The sequence below is a fragment of the Leopardus geoffroyi genome, chromosome B2 (genome assembly GCF_018350155.1).
Source record: "Leopardus geoffroyi isolate Oge1 chromosome B2, O.geoffroyi_Oge1_pat1.0, whole genome shotgun sequence".
Lineage (NCBI taxonomy): Eukaryota > Metazoa > Chordata > Mammalia > Carnivora > Felidae > Leopardus > Leopardus geoffroyi.
Genome location: NC_059332.1, coordinates 114,704,931 through 114,724,963, shown reverse-complemented (window position 1 = coordinate 114,724,963; position 20,033 = coordinate 114,704,931). Strand labels below are relative to the sequence as shown.

Here is a 20,033-nt window from a genome sequence, read left to right as displayed (position 1 = left end):
TCTTGCAAGTTTTAAATATACCTGAATATTTTTGTGCTGGAATATTTTAAATCAAACAATACTGATTTTTAATAAAATTGATTGTTGCCTTTATATTGGGAAATGAAATTTCCCCCTCTGTCCCACTATCTTGTCCTTCTCACCAAAGAGTCACACCATATGAGGTTTTTCATTGATGGTAGCTGGTCTGCCACAGAATTTGAACAAACAATATGTATCAGTAGGGACTGGATAGGCCCCGAGAAGGGATAACAAACAGAGATTGTTAGGTTTATATCAAGGTTTCTCATCCTTGTATGATTAGCAGATAATTTTTGCTGTGTGCAGCTGTCCTCTGTATTGTAGTAGAACAACATCCCTGGCCTCTACCTGCTAGATGCCCGTAGAGTTTCCCTCCAAGTTGTGATAATCAGAAATGTCTCCTGGGGAGCAAAATCATGTGTGGTTGAGAATCACCACCTCTAACGCTGTTATCATTTCTGCTCCGTATTTTCCTGAATATTTTCTGACCTATCTCAAAGGGCTAGTCTATTAATTAGGTGTAGAGAAAGAGCAGAAAACTCCCATCCTTCAGTGCTAACACAGGATGAGTGTGTAGGCCAGCTGGTTGTCCTCCATGAGGTGAAGGTGGGGAGAGGACATCATCCAAATACTCTAGCCAACTGGCACACTACAAAGTTGAGCTAATGAATGCATCTAGTTGAGTTCTGATGAATCGTTCTGGGAATCTTTGCTAAATGTCTTGTTTTGAATTTGAATGCATATTTAATACAAATTCTTCCTGCAGAAAACTCAACTATACTGGAATAGTTGTTATAAACACTTTAAGAAGTAACCTAAAAGACAGAGAAGCAAGCCTAGGAACAAAGCAGACTCATTTTTTATTTGCTTGATTTTTAAAAATTGACTTTGCTGTCATTTTAAATACCATGCTCATGATAAAACATAATGCATATTTATAATACTGGTATTTGAAGAAATGGTTAATTACAATTATGGATTAGCATGTAACATTTTTCCTTTATGTGAAACCAAGATGACTTTTACAACTTTGCTTTTAATTTGGAGAAGGCACATAAGGCGACATATAATATATTCAAATAATGCAATAATTCCCTACACTTATTTAATCCCTGGGAATGACTCTGGACACTTTATTTACAAGACTACCTCATTTTATTGCACATTGCTGTATTGCGCTTCACTGATATGGCATTTTGTTTGTTTATTTGTTTTTGGTTTTGTTTTTTTACAAATTGAAGTTTAGTTGCAATCCTTCATTCAACTAGTCTATTGGCACCAACAGCATTTGCTACTTTGTGTTTCTGTATCATATTTACCCCTGCAATATTTCAAACTTTTAAATTATTTTTGTGTTTGTTATGGTGATCTGTGCTCAGTGATCTTTGATGTCACTATTGTAATTGTTTTGGGGTACCACAAACTGCACCCTCACAAGACAGAGAACCTAATTGATAAATGTGTGTGTTCTGACTGTTCCACTGACTGGTTCTTCCCCCATCTGTCTCTCTTCTTGGGTGTCCTTATACCCTGAGATGCAACAGTACTGAAATTAGGCCAATTAATAACCTATGATAGTCTCTAACTGTTCAGGTGGTAGGAAGAGTCCCACATCTCTCATGTGAAACCAAAAGCCAGATATGGTTAAGCTTAGTGAGGAAGACATTTTAAAAGCTGAGATACACTGAAAGCTAGGCTTCTTGTGCTAGTTAGCCAAGTTTTGAATGAAAAGGAAAAGTTCTTTAAGGAAATTAAATGTACTGCTCCACTGGACATATGAATAATAAGAAAGCAACATAGCCTTATTGCTGGTATAGAGAAAGTTTCATTAGTCTGGATAGGAGATCAAACTAGCCATAACATTCCCTTAAGCCAAAGCCTAATCCAGAGCAAGGCCCTAATTCTCTTCAATTCTATGAAGGCTGAGAGATATGAAGAAGCTGTAGAAGAAAAGTTTGAAGCTACCACAGGTTAGTTAGTTCATGAGGTTTAAGGAAAGAAGCCGTCTCCATAACAGGAAAGTGTAAGGTGAAGCAGCAAGTGCTGATGTAGAAGCTGCAGCAAGTTCTCCAGAAGATCTAGCTACGATCGTTAACGAAGATGGCTACACTAAATGGCTCATTTTCAATGCAGACTAACCAGCCTTCTATTGGAAGACGATGGCATAGGGTTTTCATAGTTAGAGATGAGAAGTGAAGCCTGAAAATGTGACTGAATTGTTGCAGTCTCATGATAAAACCTGATTGGATGAGGAATTGCTTCTAATGGATAAGCAAAGAAAGTGGTTTCTTGAGATGGAATCTACTTCCAGTGAAGATGTTGTGAACATGGTTGAAAGGACAGCAGAGGATTTAGATTATTACATAAACTTACTTGATAAAACAGCAACAGGGTTTGAGAGAACTGACTCCAATTTTGAACGAATTCTACTGTGGTAAAATGCTATCAGGCTACAGAGAGATCATTTGTGAAAGGAAGAGTCAATTGATGTGGCAAACTTCATTGTTGTCTTATTTTAAGAAATTGCCACATCCACTCAATCCTCAGCAACCACCACCCTAATCAGTCAGCCGTCATCAACATTGAGGAAAGACCCACCACTAGCAAAAGGATTACAACTCACTCATGATGATTGTTAGCACTTTTTAGCAATTAAGAATTTTAAAATTAAGGTATGTACATTATTTTTTCAGATATAATGCTATTGCACACTTACTAGTCTATAGCATAGTGTGAACATAACTTTTATATGTACTGGGAAACAAAAAAATTAATTTGACCCATTTTGTTGTAATCTCTGCTTTATTATGGAGGTCTGGAACCAAACCCACGTGATCTCTGAGGTATGCCTATATTTTCATTTTAATAGTTTCCTTTCTCCTTCTGCTAGGAAGGATGCTATTTCTTCTTGAATCAAGAAAGTACACCCTCCCCCATTTCTTCCATGACTCTGTTCTTCTTTCTCCTTTCTATCCCAAGATTATGTGCTACATATAAGTAATTAGTATCTTCTTCATACAATTAAATTTCTTTCATTCTTGTGAATTTCGTTAAAGCCCAATATCTATAGGAAATTCTCTTTAGTTAAACAAATGTAAAAAATGAATGAGAAACATGTTTAGTGATCCTCCTTCCTCTGACCTCTCAACGCCCCTACACACACAGTATCACCCTTTGGCATCAAATACAGGCACATATATATTTCCTGTCCTGTTTCACTTCCCCTTATCTAAGATGATGATGAACAGTATATCAAAAATTCATAAATGTAAGTTGACAACTGTTGAACATGCATTTCCTCCTTGTTTACTTCCATTTCAATACATGGTTTTAATGCTCATGTGAAACTAGTCTATACATTAGCCTTTATACTCTCTTAAAATATATTTTATATAGCTGACATTTCAGATATATAATTTCATTGAGATAGGCTCAAGCTAGACAATATTGCAATGGTAATAACTTCTTATTAAAGTTGGGAATTGAGGGAGAAGTTAAGACTGATTAAAAGGCAATATGTCAGGTAAGGGAAATAATCTTAGAAGAGGCAAACATCAGATAAAAATTTAGGGGGCTACAAAAATTACATTTATATCCTTAGATTCATTTCTTAGAACTAAGTATGAGAAGAATGTTAGTAAAAAGAATGTATGTGTGTAAGATTTTGCAACCAATTTTTTCAACATATATTAAAATACATCTCACAACTTGAAGAATTCACTGTTACTAAAAACTACTTCCTTCAATTCAGGTTCTTCTTTGTGTACATTTTGAAAAGTCATTTCTGGATCTTATCATTCTTCCCCAGAGACCTTGCCTTTGGCAATTACAACACAGCAGAAAAAAATCCTGAACACATGCTCCATACCTTTTCCAAATATGAGTTATCTACCTCTGTCTATTGTGAACATCTTAGACAGGGAGTTTAAGTTTAAATTCAAGATTTTCAGGCTAAATTTCATTTCATTTTATTTTATTTTAGTTTAGTTTTTTTTTATATTTTATTTTTTAAAATTTACATCCAAATTAGTTAGCATATGGTACAACAATGATTTCAGGAGTAGATTCCTTTGTGCCCCTTACCCATTTAGGATAAATTTTATTTTAAAAGCCTTATCTTTTAGTTTACTCATCTAGAAATGCTGAAACCATGAACATAAAAGATCTTATTTATGAGTCTATAAGCCAATGGTAGGAGAAGTCAAATCTTTTTCACTTTATTGTAATTGTCTTCTTATAGCTTCATAAGTATTTATAATATATATCTCAGAATTTAAATGAGAAGACTCTGGGTAACATTATTATTTTGATATGATATTTGATATAGTGGCATGTCCAGATTCATAATTACTTTGCTATTTGATTTCTTCATGTTCAAATAGAATGTTTGTTAAGTTATCATTAAGAGAAGCTAAGAAAACTATTAAGTTAGGGAAGTAAGAAAGGAAGGGAGAAGTGGTATCCTTCCTATCTTAAATTTATGAGCCACTAGGGAAAACATTTTTGAGACATATATAAAGATGAATAGAGATTAAATAAAAGTAGAACTAAATTTGAAATTTAATTATAAATGTGATCCATATTTCCCACTTGGTAGTCTATGCATTATCAAATCTGAAAAAGAATAAAGCTCCTAAATTTTTCTAGTTGTATAAAGTTCTATTTGTAAATGTAACTTATCCTGCTCATAAAGGAGGAAAAAGGACCAGAAAACTTAAAAAAAATGTTTATTTATTTATGTTGAGAGAGATAGTGGGTGTGCGTGAGGGAGAGGGCCAGAGAGAGGGAGAGAGAGAATCCCAAGCAGGCTCTGCACTGTCAGCACAGAGTCAACATGGGGCTTGATCTCACCAACCATGGGATCATGACCCAAGCTAAAATCAGGAGTTGGACACTTCACTGACTGAGCCACTCAGGCACCCCAGGACCAGAAGAAACTTAAGCCAAGCTTATGCCATAGGTTATTTTAAACTTCTGTGGCTTTATTTGTCTTACGTGTGGCTAGTTTTAAAAACTGACATTTTCAATGTTAATATTTAAGTCAAGTGCCAGGAAAATATATTAGACCACATTCTCAAATAAAAGAATTATATCATAATTTAATTTTTCTATTGGATAAGGTTTTCTTTACTTCTATTTTAAAAGTCAAGTATACTGAATACTGATTAGTAATGTAGAATCTTTGTGAAAGTATAATGTGAGCAAGGACCACCTGTAAGTCATTAAATTCCAAGAAAATTTAACAAACATAAGTAAGTGTACAGCTATGGGAGTTTACCAACAAGTAGAGTGATGAAATATTTGATTTCCAAATCCAACTTTTAAAATTTAAGATGTTTTAAATTAATTGGTAACAAATGCCAGAAAGACCTAGCCAACTTTCATTCCTTAAACCTAATTTTAATCAAAATATCTTACACATTTACAAAAGCTTGAAGTTCCCTTTAAAATCATCTATGTCTTCAAAAATTTTATCACATTAATTACTTGATTACTAATAGCAACATCAGGCTGGATACATTGTGATAATGGCCAACTCTTTTGATATAGTGAAAGACATTTTGCAAAGTACCAGTGACCCAAGATCTTTCTTAAATGAGCAATGTTCAAGTTTGCACAACAACCTCCTCTCTGTTCCCACTGAATTTTGTTCACATATCTATAATCTCCCTTTTGTATATGATATTGCTATTATCTATTTAAACATCTCAACCCTCCACTGGACCCTGCATATACCTTCAGGATAGGTATACTACCCCATTCAGTTGTGAATTCCCAGGACTTAGTGGTGTGTCTGGCCACAGAGTAAAAATTCATTGAAACCATGTTGAATGAATGAATGAATGAATGAATGAATGAATGAATGAATGAAATAAGCACAGGAAATCCAACTACAGAGGCAGCCAAAGTCCTTTCAAGCTGCAATTCACTGAGGATCATTTATTGGCTCAACAGAACTACCAATAGATATATAAAGCTACATAATATCTTTGTAAGCAGTGGAGTCGAGGACATTAGTGAGAAAGACAAAAAAATTCTATTTTAAAGATAAACTGCGGATCTTTTTTTTTTTTTTTTTAAATTTTTTTTTTCAACGTTTATTTATTTTTGGGACAGAGAGAGACACAGCATGAATGGGGGAAGGGCAGAGAGAGAGGGAGACACAGAATCGGAAACAGGCTCCAGGCTCTGAGCCATCAGCCCAGAGCCCGACGCAGGGCTCGAACTCACGGACCGTGAGATCGTGACCTGGCTGAAGTCGGACGCTTAACCGACTGCGCCACCCAGGCGCCCCAAACTGCAGATCTTTTAAGTGGAAGCTAACTACCCTAAAACATTATATTAAACGGTATATTTCTCCTTGGCAGTCATAAGACTTCAGAATAAGCTCTGACACAGAGTTATTTATGATTGATCTAATAAGTTCTGTAACTTAGTTTACAAAGTTAGTATAACATGAAAAAAAATCTGGGGATTGAACTTCATTAATGCTTATATTATATTTATAAAATGTGGCCTTGGTCATTTGTAAATGTAAAGTCAATATTAAAAACATATATTCATTTAAATGTTTAGGGGTGACTGGGTGGCCCAGTCGGTTAAGTGTCCGACTCTTGATTTCAGCTCAGGTCATAATCTCATGGTTCATGAGTTTGAGCCCCATGTCGGATTCCATGCTGATGGTGTGGAGCCTGCTTGGGATTCTGTCTCTCCTTCTCTCTCTGCCCCTCCCCTGCTTGCTCTCAATCTCTCTCTCAAAATAAATAAATAAACATTAAAAAAACATAAATGTTTAAAAAATACTAGGTAACCTTTAAAATACATTTAGCTAGAAAAGTTTACAACCGAATTGTACTACTTTGATGGTAGGCAAAGAAAAAAGGAGTAAGTTGATGGCTGGAGTCTCTTCACTATGGTCTTGTACCAAATGGTGTTAGAACTTGTGTTTATGAGGCTTCTCAAATGTGTTCTAGGCACCAGGAAGGCGGATGATAGGAAAGATAATGACCCAAAACAAAAAGGCCTAAATATCTAATGCAGCCTCCTTCATCAAGATTTAATTAACATACTTCTATAATTTTGATACCAGACTCCCATTTTTTAAAAAAATTGCATATCTATATTCTGTAATTTACAGAGAGCATATGCTTTGGTTGGTACACATTTTGGAGTTTTAGACATGACCAATAACACTGTTTCCTAAGAAATAAAGTGAAATTTGTATAAAATTATGAGGCTTCAAATAAGTACATTTTGTTAGTATGATAGTACCTCGTTCTCCCTTCTGACACTTCTTTCTTTGCACTGTACACTTTCTTGTCTCACTGGTGGGGGACACAGGTTACCCTTTGCTGATGGATGCTGTGTTATTTCTCGGACCCGTGTTTCAGTCCCTCTTTTGAAGCCACATGTTTTTCCTTTCTTCATGCATGGACTCCAAGGACTCCATTCACTGGCCTCACAGTGCACTGAAACAGAACAGCAGAAACAAACTTGCTCAAATTCTGAGCAGAAATCCTGTAGAGCAAACTTGCGCAAGGTAACTTAAAGAAAATGAAAATAAAGAGAAAGACAGGAATAAAATGTTTTCACATTTGTAGTGCTCACAGTGCCAGGTAAACTCATTTTTGCATTAGGTTTACTTTTCACTCTAGATTTGTTAACCCAGGCACTAATCTAATTGCTCACAGTTGACCGATGCTTTACAATTTCTAGAGCACTGCTCTAATTTTTGATTGATCCTGACCATAACTTGATAGACTAGTCATTATTATGTGCTATCTTTAGTGTACTTCTTTAGTATGCAACAGAAGCACCTGGAGGGCTTGCTGAATGAACTAGACCCCACCCCTCGTGAGAATGTGCATTTCTAACAATACATGTGATGCTGATTTGCAGGTACCAAGAACACACTTTGAGAACTTCTGTGCTAGAAAATGGTTAAGCAAAAAATGCATCCAGGTCGTTGTCTACAATTCACTTCCTTTTCTGCTTCATGTGCAGTTGAGTACTTAAATATTATTATTTAAAATTTTTTTAAATTTTTTTAAAATGTTTATTTTTGAAGGAGAGATAGAGAGAGCAGGGGAGGGGCAGAGAGAGAGAGAGAGAGGGAGGGAGGGAGATAAAAAATCCAAAAAGGGCTCTAGGCTCTGAGCTGTCAACGCAAGGCCCGATGTGGGGCTCAAACTTATGAACTTGAATCATGACCTGAGCCAAAGTCATACACTTAACCGACTGAGCCCCCCCAGGTGCCTGTAAATATTATCATTCATTAATGGGTGTTCTTCAGGCATAGCAGCATGTATGTAAGTGGATTCTGGATCAACTTCAGTTGATAAGCTGCTTCTGGAATTAACTTGAAGGCGTGATTCCTAAGCTGAACAGATGTAATTTCTATAAAGCTTCTTTTGTAGATTTTTACCCTTTTCTGTATATTAATACCTTCTTTTCAATCATGGCTTTCCAAGGTCTTATAGCAGACTTCTGAACTTCTAATGAAAATAAATATCTGCAAGATGCTATCATTTTATTTATGTTCATACAACTTCCTAATTTACAATAACTGAAATAGCTTGCAGCAATAATTCTTTCGATGATACAAGATTCTCTTTCCACAAGTTTCCATTAACCTTTCTTGCTTCCTTCTGATGAAAAAAAAATCCTTATTTTAGAGTGGAATGCTATCTTTTATGCAGCCTCAAAAAATATAACCTAAATGTTTTAGAAATTTAAATCCATTTGCCATACATTTTTTCCATGTTTTGTAGTTACCATCAGGTATCTGAACGTAACACAGAGTTAAATGAAAATGACTAGATAAGTTAATTTAAGTTTCTATGAACGTAAAAAAATGAACTTTACTGAACCACTCCTATACTAGTTTCATGTTCAGTTATAACATGATTTGAATTAAAGACCAGAACAATGAAGTCACTTACTGATATCATAATCTTTTGCCAGTTAGGACGTATCTCCCATCCTGATATTAATGACACAAAAACAGTGGATCTTTAACACAAAACAAATAAAAACACCTCTGAGAAAGGAAATGGAAAAATGAAAATCAAAGTTTGTGAGGTGTCACTTTGTCCAGTATTCATTTAAGAGGACTAAAAAAACAAAAACAAAAAGAAAAAAACAAAAAAAAAACATGATGTGAAAATGACTAAGAACTTTGGGGCTTCTTCACAATTGTAAAAGTAGTCTAGGAAAATGGATATTTAGACTTCAGAAAATAAGATTTTTAAAATTACAATTATGAGTCCTTAGTCATATGATATAAATGGTTCTAAAAATTAAATTCTAATGACAATATTAGAGAATTCCATTGAGGAAGAAAAAGAGGAAATATTTAAAATTGATGAGTTCAGATAGTAAAAAGCTCTAATAAGAAGGGATAGTTAAAAATCCTTGAGAAGAGGAGAACTTTTCCTAGAGAAATACTATAAAATGAGCCTATAATGTTACTGTGTAAAAAATATTTCTGGAAAATTGGAAACTTTGAAAAACATGTAAAGACAACAAAAAGGATGATTTAAGTTATATTCAGGTCTGAACAACATAGAATTGGGGCATTATTTGGTTAAGAGGTAATTAAGAAAAAAACAAAATTACACCCTTTTTCTATTCTGTTTTCTGTATTAAGGACAATTTAACACTGGAAATCTTAACACAGTTTTTTAAAGTTTATTTATTTATTTTGAGAGAGAGAGAGAGAGAGAGAGAGAGAGAGAGGGAGGGAGAAACAGGGCAAGTGGGAAGGGGCAGAGAGTGGGGGGAGAAAGCAAATTCCAAGCAGGCTCCACACTGTCAGCACAGAGCCCAATGAGGGGCTCAAACCCACGAACTGTGAGATCATGACTGGAGGTGAAATTATGAGTAGGGTGCTTAACCAACTGAGCCACCTGGGTGCCCCTGGAAATCTTTAACTATTCACTAATGAAACAAGGGTCTCAAAAAAGTAATTGGCTTCCTGTCCCCAGAAATGGTCATGCTGTGATAGATCATCAGTCTACAAAGCTATAAAAGGAATTCTTGAATTGGAAGAAAAGCTGAACTGGATGTTCTACCAGTAAGGGCCTTAAGACAGCATTACTCATTTGCTCTCATTCTTTTTTTTTTTTTTTTTTTTTTAATTTTTTTTTTTCAACGTTTATTTATTTTTGGGACAGAGAGAGACAGAGCATGAATGGGGGAGGGGCAGAGAGTGAGGGAGACACAGAATCGGAAACAGGCTCCAGGCTCTGAGCCATCAGCCCAGAGCCTGATGCGGGGCTCGAACTCACGGACCGCGAGATCGTGACCTGGCTGAAGTCGGACGCTTAACCGACTGCGCCACCCAGGCGCCCCTCATTTGCTCTCATTCTTGTTGACTAACTGCATGGCTACACTGAGAACATAGCAAGGGCATGTTCCTTGCTACTCACAGTTTAAAGCTGGATATCTCCCTCTGTGACTACATGAATGAGGCCAACTCTCCCAGAGGAGCGATGAGGATGGCACAATGACAGTGCAGAAAGGAAGCAATATCTACAGCATAAAGTAGAAGAAATATATTCTCCTATAAAATTGGGTTCAGTGGACATTTATGCCTAATATGACAGAAAACCATGAGGAGTGGATATTTTGAGGCAGAAGTCTTTCACCCTAGCTCTATATCAGAGTGGTATTTTCCCTGTTATGACCTTTCCTCTTAGTAACAATCAGGATAAGAAACAAGTCACATAATGTAGATTTCAGGAAAGAGAGGGAGGGACACATTCTTCAAAATCTTTGGTGAACAACAGAGAGCTAGAGTCAAGGTACTAATAATAGCACTGACAATAACTCACACTGTGTCCTTGGAGTCATTATTTCAGCTCTCCGGGTCCTAGTTTCATATTTGCTAAAGGAATAGGCTTTAATGTCCTTTTGTGATAATCAAACAGGTCATCATTTTTCGTGAAATCGTGGGGCAAGCCTCAGTCGTAGCCCACCTACTACTTGTTGGCTAGAGAGCACGTGCTAGGAGACATCCCTTACAGCAAGCAACAAGAGCTGGCTCTCAACAAAAGTTGCGGATTTGCACTGTGTCCTGGGTGATTTATACCTAACTGTTCAATGAGCCAGATTCGCTAAATGGCTTTTAGATTTCTAATCCCTATTCTAAAATATATAAATTTCTTAAATTTCATTGTTTTAAGAATATTTTTCGTCTAAATAGTAGTATGGATTACCAGTAAGCTTTACTAGCTAATCTAACAGTGCCAAGTGCTAAATGCTCTCTATGATAGAAAAGCATTAATACATTGAAGATAAATAGCCTTTCAAGGACTGAATACTACACTTTAAACAACTAAGAAAATCTAAACATGTGCCCCTTTTTCTGGGTAGAGAAATGGCACAAACTTTCTGCAACTCATCCTGATTTTCTGTCCTTGAATACTCCACAGAATTGTTTCCTATTTTTTCCACAGTTTGGAACTTATTACCTTTAGTCATCAGCCCTCAGGACTTAACAGAGATGAACTTGAAGTGCTTTCTCATGTACATTTTACCCTATTTCTAACTAGGTTTTCTGTGTCTTTATTGACTAGAAGGAAAAAAAAAAGAAGACTCAACCAAAATGAGCCATGAAATGTTGTTTTCCAGATGCTTTTGAAATTATCATTAAAATATCATCTATTTGTTTCATTCTCTTAGAAACTTTGTTTAAAAATGAGTGTTTTCTGTTTCAATTATTTCTGGACTTGAAATAGTTAAGTCACCACTTTCGAGTTATTGCTCTAGCACTTTCAATTCTAACGGGGGATCTATCTGTGGGGACCGCAGGGGAATCCTGGAGACTATCTTGTACTGAATCAGAAGGACATTTGTGTGCATATGCCAATATCAGTGCAGCATCAAAGGTTCTTGTAGCTCTTGCCCAGGGGATTTTGAGATTTAGTATGCTGTTTTCCCATTTGGTTGAGCATCTGCTCCCCAACTGTTCATCCAACTCATCGTTGTAGTAGCTGCACAACATTTAAAAGGGAGAAATAAAGCCTGACAGTGATCTGTTATTTAGACAAACAACTGGTCTGAGGGACCTCCCCTTCAAGAACTTCAGCCTGCATTTAATCAGACCCTATGACTATGTCCTTCTGTCAGTTTGAGTAAGTCCAAAATCCTCTCCTTGTTTCTGAATACCTGTGCAAGCAGGACATTTCAGTAAATCAGGGTGAGAGAAAAAAATGAGATTTTTAACTGTATCAGTTTTATTTCTGTAGGTGTTTGGCTCATCTACTGAGTACCAAAGAGCTATATCCAGAGAATGTTGCCTGCCTTTAAGAAACAGCTTTGCTGGGATGCCTGGGTGGCTCAGTCAGTTAAGCATCTGACTTCAGCTCAGGTCATGATCTCATGGTCCATGGGTTCGAGCCCAGCTTCGGGCTCTGTGCTGACAGCCCAGAGCCTGGAGCCTGCTTTAGATTCTGTGTCTCCCTCTCTCTCTGCCCCTCCTCTGCTCTCTCTCTCTCTCAAAAAGTGAATAAACATTAAAAAAAAAAACCAACTTTGCTCACTGGTTGACATTAGACCTAAGTGTTATGTGAAACTCATGTCCTAAAGTGAAAATTTAGTTTAAGACCAAATATATACATATATATATATATATATATTCATATATTTATCTTTATCTTTATATATATGTATGTGTGTGTATAACATATATGACATATACTTGCACAAAGTGTGTATATGGTAAATTACTCTAAATAAAAGTTCACTAAATAATGATATGAAATAAATTTTTAATGATCAGACTATCCAAAACAGTTATTAACACTCCCTAAGAAATAATGGAGCACCCACGGGGTGATAAACTGTACTGTGATACATGCTGGCTGAGGCTGTGGGAGCACTGTTAAGATGGTATCTTTGTAAGGAAGGATGAAGAAAGCCTCTTGGAGATACCCCTTCAGGTTCTTGTGAAACAGAACTCTGAGCAGCACTTCCATGGAGACTGACATTATCATCTGAGGTGTTTATCCTCCCCTGTAAATCTCAGAAATCCTCCTCACCAATACTGACGCACTCCATGGTATGGTTGTTGGCTTCCAACCCTTCTGGGCAATTGTCAAGGCACTTTCCAAGGTGTAAGTAAAATCCATTTTTACACTTTGTGCAGAAATTTTTGTTGAAACAAGTATCACAGTCAGCTTTGCATTCTGAAAGAGAAAAAAAGAAAAGAAATATGCTTTCATTATCTTCACCTACTTATTGCTGGTCCAGGTCTGTATGCTTACAACACAGGCACATGTGACTTTTGTGTCAAAACAATCAGGATTCAAAATTATTTTTCTAAAGTAAATTATGGATTCCTCCACAGTCATTTAGTTGATGAACATCAATCATTGATTTCAAAATTACAGTACTGAGAGTCCTACGAAAGAATTTTTGGCAACGTCTACTGCCAAGAATGTTTATAAGACTGAGTATCCATTTATATAAAATAACAGTAAAAAGTGTTTCGTCAGAACTTTAATGAAATATACTACATATTGCTTTAGTGCTATTTTAGAGGTCCATTCATTCATTCATTCATTCATTCAAGAAGTATATGATTGACTACTATGTGCCTAGCACTATTCTAGATAGTGATTGACATCAGTGCACCAAAAAGAGATAAGGAGTTCACAAAGCTTACATTTTAGGAGGGAAGACACAATAAACAATGACAATAGCTGACCCTTATATGGTGATTAGTAAGTCAGATATTGCTGCAAATATTTTACAATATTAAGTCACTTCAACTTTACAATAACCCAGTGAGGTAGCCCTGATTATAATTCCCATTTTACAGGGAATTATAGAAATCGAGACTCAAAAAGTTTTGAAACCAGCCCAGATCAGAGTGATTTTTGAAACCAGGCAGTCTGGTTCCAGAGTAAGAGGTGGTCTGGAAAAAAGAACGACAACAACAAAAGGTAGGGAAAAGATATGGAAAATGAAAAGAGGAACAGTTTGATTATTGTGAGTTAGCTGGTCATGAAATACTTCTCTGCGAAGGTGATATGTGAGAATATTGAATGAAAGAAAAGAACCAGCCAAGCAAAGATGTGGGCTAAGAGCTTTCCACGCTGCCAGAATAGTGAATGTAGTACAGTAACTGCAAAGGCTTTGAGGTGGGAAGATCTTGCAAGAAGGCCAGTGAGGTCAGTGCACAGTGGATGAGCTGCAGTCATAGGAAATGAGTTTGAGAGGTAGGGAGCTATATGTGGTGCCTGACAGAGGAATGGTATTTCCTAAATCTACATTTTGAAAGGTTACTCAGTCTACACTGTGAAGAGTAGACTTTCGGGGTCCAGATGAGAGGTGATATGAGAGCGTTTTCAACATTTATTTCCAACAAATAGATAAATGTTGTAGTTGTTATACTGGAATTTTTCTTGAAGCAAAAATAGCTGAATTTATTCTTTAAATCATTAAATGTTCTGATAGTAATGCGATGTTGTGACAGTAATGGGAACTCAGATGGCATTAATGCTTATGGTAGTTTTCTGTAGGTTACGTGAGTAATAACCATGTTCTCAGTGTTTGCTTTTATGATGGGAAAAAAAAAAAACCCACAAAACTTGAGTGCTTTTTATAAGAGGTGAAAATCTTCCTGCTCTGAGGGCTAAGTCCACGTATGCTTTAGCCTTATTATCAGGTAAATATTATTATTAACTTAACACCGAATATCACAAATATGCTAGAGGCCATTTCAAATCTGGAAAGTCCCTAAGGGTGAGATAAAAACATAATTCTGTGTAGCACTTACTTGTACATTTATTTATATCTGGATATCGAGTTCCATAATATCCACTTGGACATGAAGAGAGACACACTCCAATCTGCTTCATGCCAATTCTTTCCAGAACAAAAAATAGTCTGGGCTTACATGACAAGCATCCATTGTAATCTGAACACGTCGCACAGCCTCCTTGGCAGCCTTGACTGACGTTAGGATGCACTGAAGGGACAGATGTACAAAGACAAAAACAAATGTTAAATCATAAATATAGAAGTTCAATGACATTCTCTAGGCAGAGATACATTTGTTTCACTAGCTTTCAATTGGTGGTAATGGGTGAATAAGTTGGGATTTTTTCCCCTCTCTTTTCTGTGATCTAGTATTTCCCTTAAATATACACATATATTGCTTTTAATTTAAAAGTTATTAAAAACTTTAAGTGATTAAGTTTGGGCATTTGGAAACTAAGAATATACTGCCTCAAACTATTTATGGATCATATATGTATTTATATGTAGTGAAATATTCTCATTGAACTAGCACCCTGGCAGATTGGAGATTGGGTAATTTTGAGCTTATTCCCTAAAATCAATGTATATTAGCTTTGCTCGTCATTTATGCAATGGATGATAAGCACGTATCTAATTTCTTCAAGCAAAGATGACAACATAGAAAAGGCTTAACTTGAGTAAGGACACTTTGTTCTAGGATGTCTTTTTTCATGTATGGTCTATTAGAGAACACAATATTACTCTTTGATCCACTGCAAATTGATTCTGAAACTATGTAGCTTCTTGGGACTCCCCCACCCCCATGCTTTCTTAAAATATTTCCTCTCACATAAGTTTAATGTTCATCAGTTCAAACTGATACCATGATGACAATGTGATACTTATCTTACCAGTATTTCTACAAGACCATGTGGTTATTTATAATAATATTTATAGTTTATAATATAATATTTATAATGTTATATATATAATATATAATAATTCTACTTCTTCTACTCAAGTATGTATTTGGTGAGGGCATGACACTAAAGACTACTGCTACACATACCCCTAAGAATTCTAAGGTTTCCAAGAGTCATCAACATGTGTGGTGAGCTGACTATTCATTAGCAAATCTGAACAAACATAAACAAACATGTGGAAGAGTCATGTTTACTTGAGATCCTCACAACGTTAAATCTTCTTATTACTATCAACTGGTCATCAACATCTATGTGTGAGCTGGTGTAAAATTGCTGACTAAAGTACATCTCTCATGGAGCTGGTGTTTGGGATGATTTCTTCTCCTAATGAATTCTGTGTTCAAATACACTATAAGTAGCTTTATTGTTCCTCTAGGAATCCAGAAGGCAAAAATTCTGACCTTTATAAGACACAAAGGTTGAAGCACAGGAGTGCAAAGGCACCCCAGTGTATTTCTGATTTCTCTTGTTGGTAGTGGTGTGTGTGCGTGTTGGGGTGTGATGGGCCTTGCCATTATCAGGTGTGTCTTCAGAGTGATGTTTGGTTCTTGCTAAGTCCTTTACTGCAAAAACAAATCCCACCAGGCTTAGTTAGAAAGGGTACCTACAAGCCCAATCAGCCTTACCACAGGGGTGCAAGAATTAGCTACAGAGAGGTCATTTGGTTGACCAGTGTCCTCTGCCTAGAGGAAAGCATCCCTGAATCAGCCACAGGAACCACAAGCAGCTCATTCTCATTCCAAGACGTTTTGTAAATAAACTGAGGAAATGTGGGGGGGAAGGGAAGTCTGCTTTTCCTGTACATGCTCCTCTGTGGGGTGGGAAGAATATATAAAGTGGCACAGGAGGTTTAGGCATTACAGGACTTGGGGAACTTGTAAGTGAAAACTGTTCTCCAAGTAACAGGGTACTTTTTCATTGTGGTAACTCATCATTGGAGACTTACAGAAAATGTGTTTTCTGTAGGGAAAAACCCTAAAAAGGAAAGGGATGAAGAGGGCTTCCTGTGCTCAGACTCTAGTTTGGTCCATTTTAAGAAGCAAGATGTGTAGTTAAAAACCTGTGAAATCTTCTCATAAGAACTGTCTGTGGAGAAGTGGACCTCAGTTTGAAGGAAAGTCACTTCAAGCCCAGGGCACTAAGTGACTCTGAGTTTGAATGAAATTAGTTTTAACTGGCCCACAACAACCTATCTCTATCTCTGAAATGCAGCTGCCCAAAGGAAACAAAATTATAATTTCAAGCACCTTGAAACTTTTGTCAATGATGATACAACTTTAAATCAGTTATGAGAATAAACATGATTTACATATGTGAAGCCTCAAAAACTGATGTACCTTAAAATAAATTTCACTTAAAAATGGGTTTTGGGGGGGCGCCTGGGTGGCGCAGTCGGTTAAACGTCCGACTTCAGCCAGGTCACGATCTCGCGGTCCGTGAGTTCGAGCCCCGCGTCAGGCTCTGGGCTGATGGCTCAGAGCCTGGAGCCTGTTTCCGATTCTGTGTCTCCCTCTCTCTCTGCCCCTCCCCCGTTCATGCTCTGTCTCTCTCTGTCCCAAAAATAAATAAACGTTGAAAAAAAAAATTTAAAAAAAAAAGGGTTTTGGGGATGCTGGGTGGCTCAGTCGGTTAGGTGTCCGACTTTAGCTCAGGTCGTGATCTTGTGGTTTGTGAGTTCGAGCCCAATTCTGGCTCTCTGTCATCTTGGAGCTCACTTCAGATCCTCTGTCTCTCTCTCTCTCTCTCTCTCTCTCTCTCTCTCTGACCCTTCCCCACTCATGCTCGCACTCTCTCTCTCTCAAAAATAAATAAACACTAATTTTTTAAAAAAAATGGGTTTTGGATGTTTGGAAACTTCTCCAGGAAAGAGCTCCATACAAGCCCAATGACCTGGTAACAGTTCCCATCAAAATTTTGAGATGTGACAAAGTACCTCGTTCCATTCTTTAAAACTTTTACTGATGAAATCTAGCACAATCAACTCATAGCGTACCACTACATTCCTTCTGCTTGCTTCTTTTTCATATTGTGCCTTTTTAGACAAAATTTTTTGGCAAAATAGATTTTTGAAAAGTAAAGAAGCCAACTTTATTTCTTCAGAAAGGGTTCAGTGTTATGCTGTGGGAAGTGAGAATAAGTAAGACTCTGAAGCTCAGATTCTAGGATTCTAGATTTTTTTTTACAGTTGAGTAGAGTAGTGATTGTTTTCTTGAATGCTATGTAAGGGTCACTCAATTTTTACAGCCTGTATTACACAACTAGATACAAATTCCCCAAACTTCATCTTAAGGGGAGGTTTACTTTTTACATGAAAACCACAGAAAACTTTGGTCTGGATTGACTGTAACAATTCTTTCAGCCTTAAAATCTTATGATTCTAAGACAGAAAATAGAATTCTGCTTTTTCATCCTTCTTCCTCTTCCATTCTGATAAAAACTTCATTTTGTATTTCCTAATCACCTCTTTTTAAAAAATGTTTTAGCACTATTAGTTTATACAAACAATGGAGGTATTAATGGTGAGGAGGTTTCATAAAATATATAAGGTTTAAACTTAATCTTAGAAAATAAGTTGAAGTTATAAGTATGTAAGTGGCCATCATGAGGCCAGAGGAGGGAACACCCCAATTATCCACATCAGGAAGGAGACTGGCATGAGTTCAATGCATCTGATGCATAAAGAGTGGTTAATGGAGATATGAGGAGTATCAAAAAGATTGCAAGCACTGGGTAGATCTAGATTATGAAACCCTTTGTGGTTTGTGCCAAGGACATTATTCTGTAGATATAAGGGATTTCAACCTGGTGGGTGACGTGATCACTTTTGTATTGGGAAGGTGATCTCCCTGGCAGCATGGAAAACACAGAAACTAGAAGACTAATATAGTGATCAAGGTAAAAGACTGGTGATAGCTTAAAATATAGCAAAGGCAGGGTAACGTGGTGAGGAAGGTATGACTATTCCAAGGATATTCAGGAGGTGGAGTCAGTCAAATACGGTGACTAACAGAATGTGGACCGAATAGGAAAGAGGATTTGAGAAGGTGTGTTTTGAGTTCCAGCCCGTGAGTGAATAGAAGAGAAGAGGGACTTCTGGAGGAGTAAAAGCCTGCAGTTGGAGTGTGGGGGCAAGTACACAGAATAAAAAAAGTCTAAAAATATAAACATGGCTTAGGATCATTGATTTTGAAGATTTTATGAAATATCCAGAAAGTGATCCTTAAGAGATGGAACTTAATATTGTACTGGTTGCTAGAGATGTAAGGGTGAGTCTCTGGCTGTAACTACCTAATTAGAGAAGATATCTGAAAGAGGGAGGAGTTGAAGAATGCCAGAAGAAGGAAACATAGTCCAAAATAAGGGATATTTGGTAAGAAAAAAAGACATATTTTCAGTTGATTTTTAACAATACTTTGCATTTCTACACCATTTTTGCTTTCAAAGCATGCATCTCATAGAAAGCTAAATTAACTCCTTATTAGTAAGGATAGAAGCCATCACAATTATTTATCTTGAAACCCCAAAGTAGGACTCAAAGAAATTCTGAAACTACAAGACAAATAGCAGTTGATATCAAAGGTTAGAACCTAGATCTTTGATGTCTGGTAACAATCTGTTCACATATATAAGTAAACTCTAGATATGTAACAAGGGTAAATCTGAGTGGAAAAACAGTCAGAAATCATGAGGAAGTTAAATTGGGACTTTTTTTTTTTTTTTTTTTTTTTTTTTTTTTTTTTTTTTACAAATTGATGTATCTTTCCCTAAAATTGGGAAAGAGGGAAGCATCTTTTATTAACTTGTATGCAAAGGTTAAGGATGAAAATAGTATATATTAGTGTGTAATTTAAACCAATTTTCAGTGTTCAGTGTCTGACCTGTTAATATCCCTTGAATAAGTGACTTCAATTTTCCTAGCTGTTAAGCTTTCCTACTATTTCTCTATTTGGTAATCTTACGATGCATAACTAATGCAATGGCTCATAAAGGCTACTGTCCTGAGAGTTAAATCAACTTTTTTGATAAAAAATCCAGAACATAGAGTTTTAAATGGTAGAGCATTTGATAAATACACAATCTTTGGCTAGTTATTTTCATTTTTTACGATATACTAAACCAGTTGCAGCATTGAAATTTAAGTTATGTTTCTGTAACAATTTAAGTACAAGCTTCAAGGATTTGCTTTGGTTTAATCCCCTTCTAAGCCCCAACTGCAAATGTAGTCACATCTATTATAAATTTCTGTGTGGAAGAAATTCAATGTTGCATGCTGCCAGTTAC

The 20,033-nt window shown here is 36.4% G+C and overlaps 1 protein-coding gene across 1 annotated transcript in view; it reads right to left on the bottom strand.

Moving 5' to 3' along the window:
• Positions 1-20,033, bottom strand: part of RSPO3 (R-spondin 3) — an 86,779-nt gene that overhangs the window by 38,671 nt on the left and 28,075 nt on the right. The window contains 4 exon segments of the mRNA XM_045499492.1: positions 7,294-7,350; positions 7,353-7,490; positions 13,065-13,211; positions 14,807-14,998. Of these exon segments, the coding sequence (XP_045355448.1) occupies positions 7,294-7,350; positions 7,353-7,490; positions 13,065-13,211; positions 14,807-14,998 (534 nt within the window).